Here is an 18,532-nt window from a genome sequence, read left to right as displayed (position 1 = left end):
GCTATACGTGTGTTACTGTCCTATACAATAGAAATGAAAGATTGTATTTTTTTTTCATTTTTTATTCTGTGTTTTGTCAAATGTATTGTCTGCATTAGACTATGATTGCCATCACCGCATCACGTGATACGTTATATCTATTGTTGTGACTGCTATCTACAATAGAAATGAAAGGTTTGATTAATTGTTTTCATTATTCTGTGTTTTGTCAAATGTATAGTCTGTAATTAGGCTATGATTGCCATCACCATCGCTTGATACGTTATAGCTATTGTTGTGACTGCTATTGTCCTTCAATAGCAATGAAATGCTATGATTTTTTATCATTATTCTCTGTTTTGCCAAATGTATTGTCTGCATTACGTTATGATTGCCATCACCATCGCTTGATACGTTATAGCTATTGTTGTGACTGCTATTGTCCTTCAATAGCAATGAAATGCTATGATTTTTATCATTATTCTCTGTTTTGCCAAATGTATTGTCTACATTAGGCTATGATTGCCATCACCATCACTTGATACATCATACCTATTGTTGTCATTTCTTCTGTTCGACAATAGAAAACGAAGGCTGTGCCTGTTTTTATCATCCGCTAAACATTTTTATCACGTGATGATCTTCATTATCACCACGTGATTAGTCATACCTGTTGCTATATGAAAAAAAATCAAGAAAGACATACGTGTCATTATTTATGCTATAAGGTACTGTCAAGCCAGCTTTCGGATTTTGCTCGCAACCAGCGAAAAAGAAAAATGGTATAGCCACGAGAGCGGCTGCTGTAAGCATAACGGCCATTATGGCCATTCCACGCTTCTGTAGTTTCAGTTTTTTCACGATGATACCGCCTGTTATGTTTCCAAATATGGCGCACGGGATGATGATAATACCTGCAGAAGAAACACAACAAAAGCTACCGTTGAGTTTTCTGAGATGTGTTAAATAATCTTCACTGCAGTTTTTTTCCTTTAATTATTATATTACAGCTGTGCCATTAATTAACGTTGTACTTATAATTGAAAACGTTTGAGCTAAAAAATACCTTACAAGATAATTAATAGACAAACGTTACGATTTACGTAAAAAAAGCAATAAGGTTTCAAAATGATTGATAACAAATTTAAAGAGCAAAGCTAAGATAAACGATAACATATTATGGGATGTTAATAAGTTTTTACAAATTGGAATTGCCTCCATTTATAGACGGCACCGTCAGAAAAAGAAAATACGTTGAAAAATGCAAAATAAACTGCTTTTTGACGTTTGAATATACCCGTGAACATTATTTGTCTTACGCTAACATATTCGTGCTATACACAGAAGAGGTCCAGGGCAGCCGGCTATTTGGGGTATGGTGGCCAGTTTTTCGACAAACTTTTCCACAATTACGGAGTAAATGTGACTCAAAAAAAGAGGATTACAATCGATCAAAATAAGTCACGCAGTTTATTGACTTATTTGTTCTTTTTCCTTTTTTTTTAGTTATTAACGATTCCATTTTGAATCGTAAAATATCGTCGCACATAGAATAAAAAATTGTATTAGTATCAGTGACATAAAAAAAGCAAATCAAAGAAACTTTTCGACTTCAATTCCGAGCTTTTTCTTTGTTAGTTCATTGATCTGACAATTTATGGAAGTCTTGGAAGGTCAAACTAATGTACCCCCACTCCCTCAAAAACAAAGTCAACGCAAAAAAAAAATTATAAACAAAGTAACTACTTTGTGTTAAGTTACCTGCTAACATAGATGCTTGTGAGACAGGAACGTCAAACTGTGTGTTTATATATTTGGTACTGAACGCCCTTAACCCGACGAATGCATTTATTCCACAGCAAGTTGAAAGAACCAATGCTATCACAGTTGAGTTCGTTAAAATTCGTTTTGATGCTTGAATCAAATCTGTCGAGAGATGTAAAGCAAAAGAAACGATGACAAATATTTAAGTGTGACGATAAAAGAAATCAGAAACAAGAAGGGATTCATTATGAGCAGTGTCCCTGGGGACGGGGAGGGGTCAGGTGGGTAGATGGGGCAGACAGACTCCTTCCACCACAACCCCGTTTCATAGATGGTTTTGTCATGCATATCATTTGCATGTATTTCGTTTGTCAAAAAAAAAACACAAATCAAATCAAATCCAGTTGAATTGTTATCCTTTCGAGAGATTTTTTAATCCAAACAAAAAAACTAGGGAACATAACTTTCGAATCACTATAACTTTATGTTCGAAATCACGCCCTCATACGACCTGTCTGACGAAGCTTATCCCGCATTCATTTCCAAACTTCAATTGCCAAACGTGTATATATATATGTATATAATTATATATATATATATATATATATTGATGATGAAACGACACTTGTTTAGAAGATAGCACTTATTGCAAGTCTTGTATATATGATTCATAAATCTTTAGAAACAAGGTTAAGATTTCAGTATCCATGTTGACACTCCCACTGATTCTAGGGGAGTCTATACGCCAACCATTATTCACAGTCGGATATGTTCGGGCTCTATAGGGGTGGGTCATGTTTAGTCCCACGGGGACCGGTAGATCCCATACGTTACTGACAGAGACGTCTTGACATTCTAGCTATGTAATCATGAATAGCCTATTTAAAGGCATTAAAGACTCGCCCCAAACCGCGTGCCGCGCTCTGAAAAAGTTAACTTTTCGTTGCTTGCAAGTGAAGTTTTCTTCTTGTCGCTACAAAATGCAGACAGTAATGAAACATGATACCTTGTTATCTTTTATCTAGACCTGAGATGTCCATCGCTTCTATGTTCACTGTGTTGTGGGTATTGACCGTAGCTGAATGTATTGACTGTACACTAGTGTCTAATTACCGACGGTAGCAAGCTTTGTGTGTATTTTCTGGGCTCGATGGTGGTGTCTAACACTTTTGTTACACCTCATTTGAAACTAGGTCAAATTACCGGCATGAGACGTTTGTTTGTGCGCGGGTCTATACACCCTTTAATGGTATATATGCATAGCAGCCTATATACAGTTTCGGCACATCCAATGACATCAGATGGCGTGCTTTGTGGTTTTCAGCGACAGGCATAAGAATTGAATATTAAGAGTGTATGTTTAATTGTTTATCATAGGGTAACGTGTTATATCACTGCAGTACAAAACGTGTTATGTAAATATGATGTACTATGTCAGTAACACCTTTATGACATTAACATGTCTACTGCAGCAGAAATAGTAACATGTAGGCTATATGAACTGTATTAGTTACATGCATAACACAGTAAACATGTATCAAGTGCTGCAGTAACATACGCACTAAAACAGTTCTGTTGTATAGGCCTACATAACTAACAGTACAGGGGGTGAGGCTATATTGCCATAATATGGACATTACAGTGAGTATTAACGCGAGCCAGCCGGGTATTTCCTCTTTGCTGCTTATGTTGATTTAAGTTGAGTTAATTTAATTTGGTATCCCAATGAGAGAGTTTTATTTCCAAAATACCCTCTTCGACTCTCGAATCAAGGACTTCAAATATTACCCTTTGGCCTTCTTATAACACAATTCTATACATTCCATTTATCGTTATTAAAATCTTTTCAAACAATTCTCTGAACATGCAGTCTCTAACAGACATTAATCGTATTCGAGTACCCGTGCTCGATAGCAAGTAGGCCTATATACATCTTTTATTATTGGCCTCGCAACAACAAGCCTCGGATATCAAAACGAGTGAAGGATGTCATCAACAAGACTCATCGAAGAAGGGACTATTTGGTGAAAGGTATCGGGATGGATTAAAGCAGATACAGTCTGAACTCAAAAAGGTCATTCGGGAGGAAAAGGCATCATAACGTGACAAAGTTAAAGGACATTTTACTGGAAATAACATGAAGCGGGTTTGGGAAGGCATGCGTTTGATGAGTGGTTTACAATAATAATTCTAAATCTTGCCATTTACCTAAAATCAATGTAGACTATGCGAACAACCGTTTTGAGCAACATCGTTTTTCAGCTAAACTTGACACTTTACAACAGCTGTTTTTAAATGCTGATTGTAATTTAACGGTTACTGAGGGCGAGGTTCGCCGCCATTTTGCTAGGCTCTACTCACCAAAGGCGCTACAGGTCCTGATAGACTTTCGCCACGAGTTTTAAAACAATGTGTAATTCAATTGGCAAATATTTTTAATTATATTTATAATCAGTCTCTTAAAACTCGTTCAATCCCTATTTTATGGAAATCAATCATGTATCATACCAGTTCCCAAAAAATCTGAAATATCTTGTCTGAATGACTTACGTCGACCTGTTACCCCTCACCGCTGTGCCAATGAAAATTTGTGAACGTATAGTTTTAGAACGTTTTAAACCATTTGCAGTTCCCTTTTTAGATCCTTTTCAGTTTACATACCAATCGAGTTCCGCAGTATAGTTGGGAAGATGCCATCCTTGTAATCCTTGAAGGCTTTATTCCCAACTTGAACATTGAACCTTGAACCTTTGATAGCCTTGAACATTCCTGTCGTGGGAAATCTGCCCGTGTTATGTTCCTTGACTTTTTATCCACCTTTAATACCCGGATTCAACCCCATATCTTGGTCGACAAACTTATAAAAATGATGGTTCCCAATGGCATAATTCACTGGATCATGAATTACCTTACAAACAGAACACAATTTGTTAAACTTAGCCCTACTTGTCGTTCTCATATACAATTTGTTCTAATACGGGTATGGTAGGCCATACGGGAAATAATTGCTGATTTAATGTCCGTACGAATTAAAATTATTACCGGTATTAATTCTATTTAATACCGGCATTAATTCTCAGCCAATCACCATGCAGCTTCATATGCCGGTATTAAATATAATTAATACGGGTATTAAATAGAATTAATACGGGTATTAAATAGAATTAATACGGGCATTAAATAGAATGAATACGGGCATTAAATAGAATTAATACGGGCATTAATAAAAATTAATACGCGCATTAAATAGACCAATCACATCAGCGAATTTTGTTACCATGCTCAGTCTGAGCTAGTGTTAATCCCCCAGCGTGAGAGCAGTGTAGTTGTAGCTAGCAATCAAGGTACAACATACAACGCAATGGCACGCATGACAGACAAAGAACAATTTTTGCATGATTTTCGTCGAGAAGCGAACGATACTTACCAGTCCGATGTTTTATCAGTTCGCAATGCTTTGAACCGTCTTGTTATTCTTCGAAGAACGTAAGTTGTAGGTTGGCGCGGCGATCAGATCAAATGAACAAGTGAGAATCCTGCTGATGTGATTGGTCTATTTAATACCCGTAATAATTCTATTTAATGCGCGTATTAATTCTATTTAATACCCGTATTAATTCTATTTAATACCCGTATTAATTCTATTTAATGCGCGTATTAATTTTATTAATGCCCGTATTCATTCTATTTAATGCCCGTATTAATTATATTTAATGCCCGTATTAATTATATTTAATACCCGTATTAATTCTATTTAATGCCCGTATTAATTATATTTAATGTCCGTATTAATTATATTTAATGCCCGTATTAATTATATTTAATACCGGCATATGAAGCTGCATGGTGAATGGCTGAGAATTAATGCCGGTATTAAATAGAATTAATACCGGTAATAATTTTATTTCGTACGGACATTAAATCAGCAATTATTTCCCGTATGGCCTACCATATACGGGAGCCCCTCAAGGGACATTGCTAGCACCGTCCTTTTTTACATTATACACGTATCAGGGGCGTATCCAGGATTTTCTAACCCGGGACGCGAATCATCTAAGCGGAGCGCCACCATCGGTTGGCGCGCAGCGTACAAGAACATTTCGGGTTTTGTTACCCCCCCCCCCCCCCAGATTACCGGAAATGGCACTTCTCGGGCTTGAAATGACCAACCAAATGTACACTTTTGCCTGATAATCAAGAATTTCCTAATAGTTTTTGTCATCCATAACCTTTTTGAAGATTATCACCAGTCACACATCCTGTTCGACCTCATTGCATCTCCTGTGGATCATTGCTTTTTGTAGGTGATTCTACGTCGCGGCCCACAATACCCGTAAGCACAATTTTTCAAGGTTTTGCGCCCATTATTTGTTCAGAATTTGAAAATTCACACTCTCGTGAATAAATTCTCTTCCAAAAATACCCATAATGTTGCACAAATTTCATCTATGGACACCAATATAGAAAAAACCTCCTTCAACCCCTAACAGACCGGTCAAAATTGCACGAGTAGAGGGAAGTATGATGAAGAATGGTGGTCAGGGAATTTTCGAAAATTCAGACACAGTTTATTTATTGGTGTACAAATATCAAAACCTCTTATAACGGCTTTACTATCAAACTTCGTTGAATGGAATGAAAAACTACCATATATTTCCGAGACCGAACACTACATACATATACCACCCGAACCGAATTGTACAGTTGCTTATAATAGCGTTTTCGACTTGAATAATATTATATGCATTTATATGCATCTGTATTATAACATGATAACACTTGTTATGCTACAGGCCTTTTTATTACGGCCTGTGTTAAAAAATATATAAAAATATAAAATAAAAAAAAATATAAAAAATAAAAAAATATTTTATATTATATAAAAATATGAAAAGATATAAAAATAAAAAAAATAAAAAATATAATACCACTACGATTTACTGTATTGTATCTTTAACACATCTAGCTCTCGCATGCTCCCAAAACATAACACGTGTTAGTGTGTTATAACACCCTGGCATATAAATCCATAATATGCTACACGTTAAGAACAAATATAAGCTCACACCTTTTCGGCTTGGGTGCATATACAATTTGGAAGTTGTTCATCCTGGAACGCCATTTTCATGCTCACTGATATGATGTGATATCTGCTGTATGCTTTACAAATTCGAGTAATTGAAAACAAAAGACTGAAATAAATAATTTTTATCTGTTTATTGTGCGATGCCCCACATTCTTTTCATTTCGAAAGATGCACAGTTTCAAGTTCATTACATACTGAAGGCACCGGTTCTCTATCTGCCTTCAGTTTAGGGTAGATCTTCGGATTTTCATACCTAGATATTGCTAGATATCGATACAGTTCAGTGTCCTTAGCATTTTCGGACCTGATCTTGGAAATTGCAAAATCGGGAGTGGTCACACTCCATGTAGGTCAGTGGACGTCGACCTCTAGACGTCACTAATACACAACCCGATCACTTGTTATCGATGAAGTGGTGTGTTGCCGGATTTTGTCAAGGTCTTGGTACAACGGGCAAAAGTCATTCATCTGGAAGCGATCAGAAGGGCTGGGCGTAGGGTTTGGGGTTGTGGGGCGCGCGTTTTTATGCAGATGGGAACAATCTCAAGGAGTGATGGGTGCGTCCGCCCCCCCCCCTCCATTACATGATATTCACAGGAGATGTGCTCAATTCTCCAATCGCATGCGGAATTTATTTTTAGATTCCTTGTACGAGTTACGGTACTAGATTTGGGGGTAACAATTAGCATTCAGGTCGGAGTGTATAACATTTTATCTTTGGATGACAGTGTTGCATCGAAGGACATAGGTCTAGTGCAGTTCGCATATAGATCCTGGTCTAATACCGAAAATGTTCGAGACCAGCCACAGTTGGTTTCATTACACAATTGTACAATTGTTTAAGGCGTCCATACACACACGCGTAATAGACCATATATGGTATAATTATGCATTAGTGAGAGAGGAAAAATGGAAACGTCAAAATGTTGAGTTGTCGGTGTAAGGGGTAGGCTGAGGCGTACGCCCCTTCCGAAATCCTCGATCCGTTACTGGCTACCCTGTGTATATAATAGGGATCAGCGCTGTAATTATGTCACTGTTCCTCTTTCTCTTCCCGGTGTCGTATAGCGTTGTTTCTGTGTCATGACATATTTAGACCCGTCACATCATGACTTGAGGGGTTGTTGTTATTGTAAGAGTGTTACATACATTGTACTTAATACTCAGCAGTACAATAATAAATCCAATCAATGTGATGATTGTGTGTTTAACATAGTGAATGTAACATTTATTACACAAACAGTAACATGAAATTGATATACTGTCATAGCATTCAGTGTCCCAAGAATGCTAATAGTCAGTTTAATACAAATATGTTTCAGGTCACAAAGTTCACTATTTTACTATTTTCTTTCAAGAAGATTATATCGGCTCATTTCATTCTTCATTCTTTATTTGGTACTGGTTGATTGTTGACTCTTAATTGAAATAAAACTATTATCTCTGCAGCAGATTATGAAAATACTATATGGGTGACTACAGGAAGAGTCGGTATCTTTGTAATTGTCTTCAAAACCGACAGTTGATTATGATTTAACTTTAGCTATAAAATGATGTTAACTATAAACGTTGAAGAGGTGGGGTATTTATGTGAAACTAGAGAAGGAAACTACTTTCTTAACTGGCTAATACCAAATATTCAAGATCCTTCAACTTACTTGAGGATGTATAAGTATTGATCCATTGTGCTTTATATTATTATATCATAACCCTATCAAAGCGCTGATACCTGATCTGATTTGTCAAGTTTACTAAGTTTTACTTGTTGGAAAAGTACTAGAATGCTGCTTATATACCAGCATTTTTAAGTTGCAAAGCTCATATAACATAGAACGATTATCATGTTTCTTTTAATAACATTTGTTGTTATTGAAACTGAAGTATCCATGCAAGAGATTTTTAGCTAATGCTGGAGGTAGAGTTGTATCTTTGCCAAATTTTGCAATCAGACAGTTGATTATGTTAATTTTTGGGAGCTTTCAACTATTTTTACATGTTGAGGGAGTTGGGTGAAAATTTCTAAGTCGACCAATGCTTTTTTGTACATGCATCTTAGGAAATTATTTAAATTTTCGTAAGCATGCACCTTTAAGAGATAGTACCTTGATACCTTGCCATCCATAACTGGACACAAAGGTTAAAATATCATGACTGTAGTTCACTATTCATGCATGATTGTAGATGCTCGGGAAACCCTCTTAAGTGTTGAAATAAAAGGTTGAATTCATCAAATATTCTGAATTATTTGTGTTGTCATTCCTCTTTGTTGTCTCTTAAATGTGCTTTTCTGTTGTGATCTACTTAAAGAACAAGGAATCAAGCTGCTTTTAATAATTAACGTATGAAACACTTATGAACGGGTGCTATGTTGAAATCGCTGGCAAAATTGTACATAAAAATTTTGTAGTTGCGTTACATGCTGATCATGTAAAACATGTACAAAACAGCAGTTAAGTAAATTCAAGTAAATTTTACTTAAATGTTTTAGTGTTCTTATTTGACATGAACATCAAGTAAAATTTTAACCTTCGTACAACATTTTCTGAATGTATGTACTTTCAAAAGCAAGACAAGCATGATTCCTGCCACGTTGGCAGTACATCTAATGAAAAGAGTTTCCTTCAGGCATATTTACAGTTTTTGTTAATAAAACACATTCAAAAGTAAAATCTGAAATATAAAATTTTCGGACTAGCTTTTTAATATGATATAAGAACAATCAGTGACGATGCTGTGCATGATCGTATGCATTTCTGGTTTTTATACCCCCCCCCCAGCCCCACTTTTTAAGGTTTTAAGCTTATTTTTTTTTCAAAATTGGATAAATTTACCTCAAAACATACCCTTAATGTTGCACAAAAATTGCATCTATGGACAACCAATATAGAAAAATCTCCTTCAACCCCTAACAGACCGGTCAAAATTGCACTAGTAGAGGGAAGTATGGAGAAGAATGTTGGTGAGGGAAGTTTAGAAAATTCAGACACAGTTAAGTTATTGGTGTACAAATATTAAAACCTCTTATGACAGCTACTATAAAACTTCGTTGAAGGAAATGAAAATATACCAGATATTTCCGGAACCGAACACTACGCACATCTACAGTTTGGAGGCTGTTCATCCCGGAACGCCATTTTCATGCTCACTGATATGATGTGATATCTGTTTGCTTTAAAAATTCGAATAATTGAAATGAGACTGAAATAAATAACTATTATCTGTTTATTGTGCAATGCTCCACCAGTGGCGTAACGATGAGCCTGGGGGTGGCTCCTGGCCCAGAGGGGCCCCCATTAGGAGGCCTAGCAAGGGCGTCCGCAGAAATGTAGTACAAGGGGGGTCAGTAGGTCATATAGGTGTAACACACTACTTGATACTATCTAAGCGGAGCGCCACCATCGGTTGGCGCGGGGCGCACGACGATTTTTTTGCCAAAAAATACTCCTAGATCGTCGGAAAAGACACTTCCCGTTCAGGTTGCATTTACACATCGGTTATTTTGAGATCTCATGTCTTAGGATTTTGACTTTCAGTAATGCATTATGGGTCAGTATGCAATGAACATAACTAGAGAACTGTTGGCTGGGGGAAATCATTGAAATGTCAAATGCTTAACTTTTTTTTTAATTTTCCAGGGGTGAGCAAGTGCCCCCCCCCCCCTACTGTTTGGAGTATAATGGAGACTACTGCACAAATACAGTTATCAAACCTAAGCACAGGGCCCATAGGAGCCCATAGGAGTTGCGCCCCACATTCTTTTCATTTCGAAAGACGCACAGTTTCAAGTTCATTACACACTGAAGGCTTCGATTCTCTATCTGCTTTCAGTTTAGGGAAGATCTCTAGATTTTCATCTCTAGATATCGCTAGATATTGCTAGATGTTCATACAGTACAGTGCCCTTTGGATTTTTTCGGGGCCTGATCTTGGGAAATTGCAAAGTCGGGAGTGGTCACACTCCATGTAGGTCAGTGCACGACCTCCAGACGTCATTAATACACAACCCAATCACTTGTTATCGATGAAGTGGTGTGTTGCCGGATTTTGTCAAGAGGTCTTGGTACTACGGGCAAAGGTCATTAATTAAGTTTCGTAACTCATCGGGCAGTGATGAGAGGGGTTGGGCGTAGGGTTGTGGGCGCGCGTTTTCATGCACATGGGAACAATCTCAAGAAGTGGTGGGTTCGTCCTTTTCTCTTTTTTTCTCTTTCTTCTTTTTCTTTTCCCTCCTTCCTCCTCTTTTCTCCCTTTTTTCTTCTCTTTTTTTCCCTCTCCTCTTTTTCTTACCCGGGGGGCGCGCGCCCCCATCGCCCCCCTGGATACGCGCCTGCGTATGATTGCAGATCTTCGTAGGAAGGGTGCCCACTCATTAAATTTGCTGATGATACCGCCATGATTGGCCTAATTAATGATAATGATGATAGTACGTACCCCTAGTAAGCCGCAATCTTTCCTAAATTATTGTGATACAAATTTTCTTGAACTAAACTGTTTCCTAATGTGAATTGATTTCCGTCGTAATACTGTTGCTTCACCATCTGTTATTATCAAGGGATCTGCGGTGGTTCGTGTTTCTTCCTATAAATACCTCGGGGTAGTATTAAAGGGAGTGAAGACTCGCGCAAAAAGAAACGTATGATGCCGGTAATCTGACCTAGTTTCGAATGAGGTGTAACAGGAGTGTAAGAAACTAAAATACACACACAGCTTGTTACCGTCGGTAATTATACACTAGTGTACAGTCAATACATGCAGCTACGATCAATACCCACAATACAGTGTACATAGCAGCGCTGGACATCTCAGGTCCAGATAAAGATAACAAGGTATCACGTTTCATTACTGTCTGCATTTTTAGCGACAAGAAGAAAACTTCACTTGCAAGTAACGGAAAGTTGACTATTATTTCAGAGGGCGACACGCGGTTTGGGGACATGGGGTGGATCATGTTGATCCTCTGGTAAAAAAAAACTCTAGATTATACTGTCTAACGAAAATGTCCAACTTTAATTTGCGTCCGGAAATCTTACAATTATTTTATAGTGCTACCATTTGTGGGGTTTGGTGATAATTGCTTGGTCTGTTGGGGTGGTAACCTAAATAATACAGAAACGAATCGTATCAATATCATTATTAAGAAATCAGAAAGGGGTGATTGGTGAGTCCATGCCTTCATTTGATTCGGTCTACCATTGCCTTCTTCAGTCTAAATTAAACTTTCTATGGGATGAATCTAGCCACACCTCTCCATGATCAACTGCATGACAGTCAAATGACAAGAGACATTGGTAGGCTGAGACTTCCGGGACTAAAAACCAACAGACACCGGGAATCTTTTATTCCCCGTTCAGTGAAGCTTTTTAGTGATACTCTGTTACGTTGATTTTTCTTACCCTTTCTATCGTATTATCTGTATATACCCACCTTTTTACATATAATATAAATTTACATTTGATATCTAGTTGTACTGTTTTGTAGTGCGAGTACACAATTTTCCTTTTTGGAAAAATAAAGTTTTACTTATTTATTTGTATTCGTTTACGGTACTTATATATATGGTATACAGAAGTCAAGCACTTCCACATGATTTTAACAATTCTCTTCACCACCTAGAAGTCTTAAGGAACAACAGCGCACCCCACGGAGTCGTGACCTATGATCCCACTTAATCTGGTGTAATAATAAAGGCTACCAACATATTTCAGAGTCGCTTCAACATGCCAACATGATTCCCCGCCAACATAACAATAACGAGAAGTCCCTGTCAGAGTCACATGATGCTATTTATCACTGTATCTCCCTGCTTACTCCCCAAAGTGTGAGATAGCGGGACAAAAAAAATCGCCCACACAATCGGAAGAAAAATGGAATTGTCGATATTTGTCTTAAAAATGTCCTGCGTTTACCGGATCTCTACTATCTTGGATGATCCGGACACTAGCTATCCTGGTTTATCAGGACATCAGCTATCCTGGTTTATCCGGTCACCACCTATCCTCGTTTGTCCGGACACCAGACAGCCTGGTTTATCCGGACACCAGCAATCCTAGATTATCCGATCCTCTAGGATCCTGTTTTCTCATGATCCGATATCTGACTATTCATAATCTTACAATACTACCAATACTTTGGTCCCAGCCATACGAAGAGGTCGGGTAGGGCGGGGGTGGGAGGGGGGGGGTTACCAGGTGATACATTACAGGATCAATACTATTCAATCTGGTGACAAATCTGTTGTCTGGAGTGACGGGGATCATTTTGAATAAAATTTTATTGATCAAATTGAACGACATATAACAGATCCGGGTTCGTCAGGTGATGTGACATCATAAATTATCCTAGACTAGGTATGTGCTGCACCTATGTTGTTGACGAGATATGAATAACTGTTTGTTGCAACTATATATATATATATATATATATATATATATATATATATATATATATATATATATATATATGAGAATACAAATTGGACCAAACCTCTATATGTAATGAAAGAGTTAACTGTAACACCGCCGATACAAGACTAAACGACTGCAGTTGGACTCTCAAAAGGGTGTTCTATATATTCACACCGAAGTTGGAGCAAACGCCGTGTCTGCTTAGAATGGCAAAAGGGAGCAAAGAGGGGAGAAAAGAGGGGGGAGGGGTCGAGCACATGTGCTATGAAGGTAGGTGTTACTTATAAATACCGTTGTACAATCTCCATCCTCTCTGCAACCCCCTCCCCTTAGAAAATAAATAACATTTCAATTCATCGGCTGTTAGGGGCGGCATCAATTTTGGAATACGTGGAACGTTCCCTACAATCATGTTGCTTCCCCATCCCCAACCTCCCCCAGTCCCATTATACACCTGTCAGCTCCGTTGAAACCAAAGCTTAAGTCCCTTTGCCATAAAGTTGTGTACTTTTTACAGGTGCATTTAAGGACTTACAAAAATAAAGATTTATGGTTACCTTTCATTGCACCGATTCCGTTTATTTTAGTTTCAGTTGTGCTTAAACGACTTTCTTTGTCATCGTCATCACTTTTCTGTTCTCCTCCTCCTCCTCCTCCTCCTCCTCCTGCTCCTCCTCCTCTCCCTACTCCTCCTCCTCTCCTTAACTCACGTGGGAACAAGAACAGCGGGAAACAGACGATAATGATGCCGACACCGCATATTATTAGCCCTAGCCACCAGGCGCCAAGGTACCTCGGATCCCTGGGATCCAGGATAGTGGTTTCTGGATCGATGTTGGGAAACGTGACTGGAAGACGCAGGCAGAAATTTGCTAGGAAAAATCCCAAAACTATACCAATAGTCCAGGACGCAAATATTATACCTAAAATAAACGAAAAAAATCTTTCAATGTAATGCAATGTAATGCAATGCAAAAAAAAAAAAAAAAACAAGGTGAGGGGTGCGGGTGTGGGGGGGGGGGGTTAAGATATAATGATATCATAGAGGATAGCTTGCCGTACCTCATTAGTTTTATTTAACCTTTTATTTTTATTGAGAGTACTGTGCCAGTATCGACTAGGTCTGACTTTTATTTGACCTCTCCCAACTGCCTTTGCTTAATTTCAATGTATAATGTCTCCAAATTTGATAGTTTGGTAGCTTCATGGAGTTTTGAACTATTACAATGCAGACTTGCAGTACTCGAGTCCGTGCTCGCAATCGAATGCAATTTTTGTACTCGTACTTGTACTTACGGATTAGTACTTGTTCTTACGGATTAGTACTCGTACTGACGGATTAGTATTCGTACTAACGAGCACCAAAGAAAGAAGGAAAAATGTAAATTTGTTGTATTAATGTCAGAAGAAATGTTTGAAATCCAAGCTAACGTTAGTTATTCGAAGCATACAACAAACACCCATGTACCAGTTACGTTATTGACAAAACTTAAAGTTACAACAACAACATCAACAAAAACAACACTAATTGAGAATGGTCCCCAATATCCAGATTTAGAGGGTATTTCCCACCAAAATTCAAATTCTGCGTATTTTTCTTGTATTTCCTAAAGAGTCCCTATTTGCATCGAAACATCATGCTTCTGTATAATATATTTTTAATAAATAAAACACGCCTAAGCAATTTTAACTGACATGGTATCTTGTTTTCATAACTCACCTATGTATAGTGGTGTGTTCTTTCTATTCTGGTTATCGTCCAGAAAGGTGATTATTAAAGGCCCCGTGCTGGAGACGAGGCCCGACAAGGCCTGACCTAGAAATATCCACCAGGCTTGATGTATCAACGCTCCCGATTGGCTGTTTCTCTCTGCGTCACACACTGCATTCTCCTCGTTAACTTCTGCGTTACACATAATCGACTGGGAATGACCCCTATCAGCATCCGTGGTTTCATTAAACGGACTGATTTGATCAGCTTGTAACGAGAGGGGTAAGTCGTAAAGGAAATTAGGCAGGGCACTTAGTGTCGCTCCAATGCCAAACAAAGTGAAGAGAGCAGCTATAACGCGAGGTCTGTTACTCCTTTGGCCGAAGTGGGTTATAAATAAGACCGTGCAAAGCCCAACCACATCGTTTATAGTAAAAAATAATCCCGATTGAGTACTTTTCATTTGAAAACGCTTTTCAATCATAGATATGGCACCTCCTAAATAAGCTAGATGTGCTGTGAACAAAATGTTTGCACTACAACAGATTATAGTGAAGACTATGTGATTGAAAAACCATCTTCTCTTTGGTGGAATTGATTCCTCGTCGGGGGCTTTTTGGTAATCCTTGCGCCCCATTTTTAATTTCTTCTTTCAATTAACTACCGATGGTCAGCTGTCACGGAAAATGAGGAAGAAAAATGAAAAGTTATAAATGTTTTGAAGAAAATATGCATAAATGTTAATTTTGTGCGATATTTTTAAGTAATATTAAAAATATTAAAAATAAAATACCAAAATATAAAATCCCCCAAATATCGGTATCTTTTTGTCCATATAATTGTGCTCACAATGCTGTTCTAGCTAATCTGAAAACCCTTCATTTTTTTCATCTTGTGGCAATAGGCTATACCGTGTTACATTAATCCGTACGGTGTGCCACGGGGACATACTAGAACTGATCCTAGCGCTATTGTCTTTTGTAAGCCGAAGCTTTTGGTAACTCCCTTCCTATCCCCATTTGCAAGATCTACACCATTGATAGGTCAAAAGGTCACCAAAGCACACGTCCTTCTCCAATAGTGTTGAATATTATGATATGGTGTTAATATGTCAGTTTTTGTCTTGTTCCTATATCTTTACTGCGGTTCTCACCAGCCTTGCACTTGTGCAGCATATCTATGTCAGCTCGGCATAGATAGAAGGGTGCATGGGCTATACAAATAACACCTATTTCTATCCATCTATCTATCTATTCAATATGGAAAATGTGAAGAATAATACCACTTCCGTCCATCGATCTATCTATCTAATATGGAGAATGTGAAGAATAACATCTATTCTATCAATCGATCTATCTCTAACATGGAATAACATTATTCCTCCAACTTCAAGAACTTCTTGTTCGATCAGTGAGATAGAAAGTTCTGTCTATTTTTAATTAAATTTGGAAAGTTAATTATGCAATAACCTTTGACGTTAAATAGTAAACCAAGATTTTCCATCAATCTTGTCATATTTCTTTAAAAGGTCAGCGGTATTTGGCCCCAAATGAATTTGATAAGCTTGTATATATATATATATATATATATATATATATATATATATATATATATATATATATATATATATATATATATATATATATATATATATATATATATATATATACATATATATATATATATATATATATATATATATATATATATATATATATATATATATATATATATATATAGCGGGAGGCCCGTGGTTCGAGTCCCGGTGGAGGCTGAAAGTTTTTTCACTGTTCTTGATTTTCCAACTCATTACGATTTTCATTTTATTTTCATAATATATATATATATATATATATATATATATTATATGGTCTGGTTATAGTCACCTTTTGAGATTTAAATACAGATTCCCAATAATATCTTGAAGGGGATAGAATCATACAAAGAATATAGTCTGTTCCATACTCAACAAGTGCAGATCTATGTCAATTCTCCCCCCATGTTTGGTTGGCATATAACGATATATACAGTCAAAGCCATTTGTTTATCTTGCGAATAAAATGACGAAATCATGTGACGATAATTTGTTGTTGTTGGTGGTGGGGTTTATTTTTCTACTAGATAAGACAATGTAACATAGGCCTAATAGTCTCAACGAACGAAAGAATAACAACAAATGATACTAGCAACGATCTGTTTTATATGCGTCGTAAAGAAAAAGGGGGGTTTAAATCAAAGAAACTTTTATCTTCTCACTTACCTTTATCTCAAAAGTGTTCTACCAACGAAACCAAAGCTCTATGTTGTCGCGATCGAGGTATATACGGTCAAGAAAACTGTATTCAAATTGCGCACGAGATGAAATGCCGGTACGCAAACCACACAGGAGTAGACCCGTCCAGGTTGTTATGTAAACTAAATTAATAAAAATATTGAAGACACTAAAGTTGACATGAGATGTATAGAAAAAATCAGATATTTTAATAGGCCCAATTGACAAAAATACGGTAGCCAAATACCGATTGTTGATATAAGCTCTAAACTTTGCTCCCATGCGATCAAATAACTTACTATTATAATCATGCTGCACGTGTGGTTACACAGAGATCATATATAATCTGAAAATTACTCACAGGTTCTGATATACGTATAGAATGTTTAAGAAAATCAAAGGTTGTGTACCTTAACAGGTGTTATCGTCTCTCGCAGCAGCTAGCTATAGCTTAGACTCTGCAGGCTGGAATCGAGGGGTTTCTAATAAGTAGTATTTATGACTGTAAAGACCGCGCTGTGGGGCTGCCGGTTGTTTAACCTCCATACGTTATTAAATAAGTAGGACAAACCAATAGATTCTCGAGTCGTCGCTCTATATGGATCACCCACTATTCTGAAAAGAAGGGCTTAGGGGGTATTTTGATCTATGGAACTTGTTGACAAAGAGAAAAGATGTGAACACCCCACCTTTACAAATGTTGAGATTGGCATGGTAGATTCTGCCGACTGAACCATGAAGCGCGCTGAGTTCACACCGAGAGTGTACACACATGCGATGATTGAGTATAGGCTATGGGTATCAGCATGGAGGTTTTAACCTCCATGGTATCATCAATCGGTCTGTCACGCGGTGTTAACGACGATGATGTAACCGATACGTGACGTCACTGATAGCCATCTCTCCTGGAGAAATCATATCCAATATATTAGCGCGAAAGTTCCAAAGGTGTTGGAACTCTGAACATACTTCGCCAAGTCCTCCCTATAGAAGCAATATGGTTACTTTGTATAACACCCTTATTGTATAACACGTTGTATAACATCATTGTTCTTCCTTACTTTACCTACGGTAATGTTGTTGGGGCAGCACTTATGCCACAATGGTTCAAACCCTTTTTATACTACAAATATAGGGCAATTCGTAATATTTGTAATAAAGTACTATACCTCCATCACACTGCACCGCATTTTGCTCATCTCAAAATTCCATATTTTATTCGATATTTTAAGCTTAACTCTTCGCAACTCGGCATCCGTTTCATCGGTGCCAAACTCATTTCCGTTGAATACCATAGTTTGGAAAATCTTAAAATA

At 37.4% G+C, this 18,532-nt stretch overlaps 1 protein-coding gene across 3 annotated transcripts in view; it reads right to left on the bottom strand.

Annotated features, from left to right (window-relative positions):
• The window catches only part of LOC139971342 (solute carrier organic anion transporter family member 2A1-like), a 28,959-nt gene extending 10,743 nt beyond the window's left edge, over positions 1-18,216 (bottom strand). Inside the window, exons 1-6 of one of the 3 annotated variants that reach the window (XM_071977699.1) lie at positions 17,906-18,216; positions 17,205-17,359; positions 14,954-15,618; positions 13,791-14,156; positions 1,741-1,905; positions 686-893 (exon numbers count right to left, since the gene is read on the bottom strand). In XM_071977699.1, the coding sequence (XP_071833800.1) occupies positions 686-893; positions 1,741-1,905; positions 13,791-14,156; positions 14,954-15,581 (1,367 nt within the window). In that variant the 5' untranslated portion in view covers positions 15,582-15,618; positions 17,205-17,359; positions 17,906-18,216. Of the gene's footprint in view, positions 1-685; positions 894-1,740; positions 1,906-13,790; positions 14,157-14,953; positions 15,619-17,204; positions 17,360-17,626; positions 17,828-17,905 lie in introns of those variants that run through there. The other 2 variants (XM_071977700.1, XM_071977698.1) reach the window with 2 other exon arrangements.
• Between the last annotated feature and the right edge of the window lie 316 nt (positions 18,217-18,532).

The sequence above is a fragment of the Apostichopus japonicus genome, chromosome 8 (assembly GCF_037975245.1).
Source record: "Apostichopus japonicus isolate 1M-3 chromosome 8, ASM3797524v1, whole genome shotgun sequence".
In the NCBI taxonomy this organism is placed as follows: domain Eukaryota; kingdom Metazoa; phylum Echinodermata; class Holothuroidea; order Aspidochirotida; family Stichopodidae; genus Apostichopus; species Apostichopus japonicus.
Note: the sequence above shows the minus strand (reverse complement) of the source record. Positions and strands in the feature narration are given on the sequence as shown.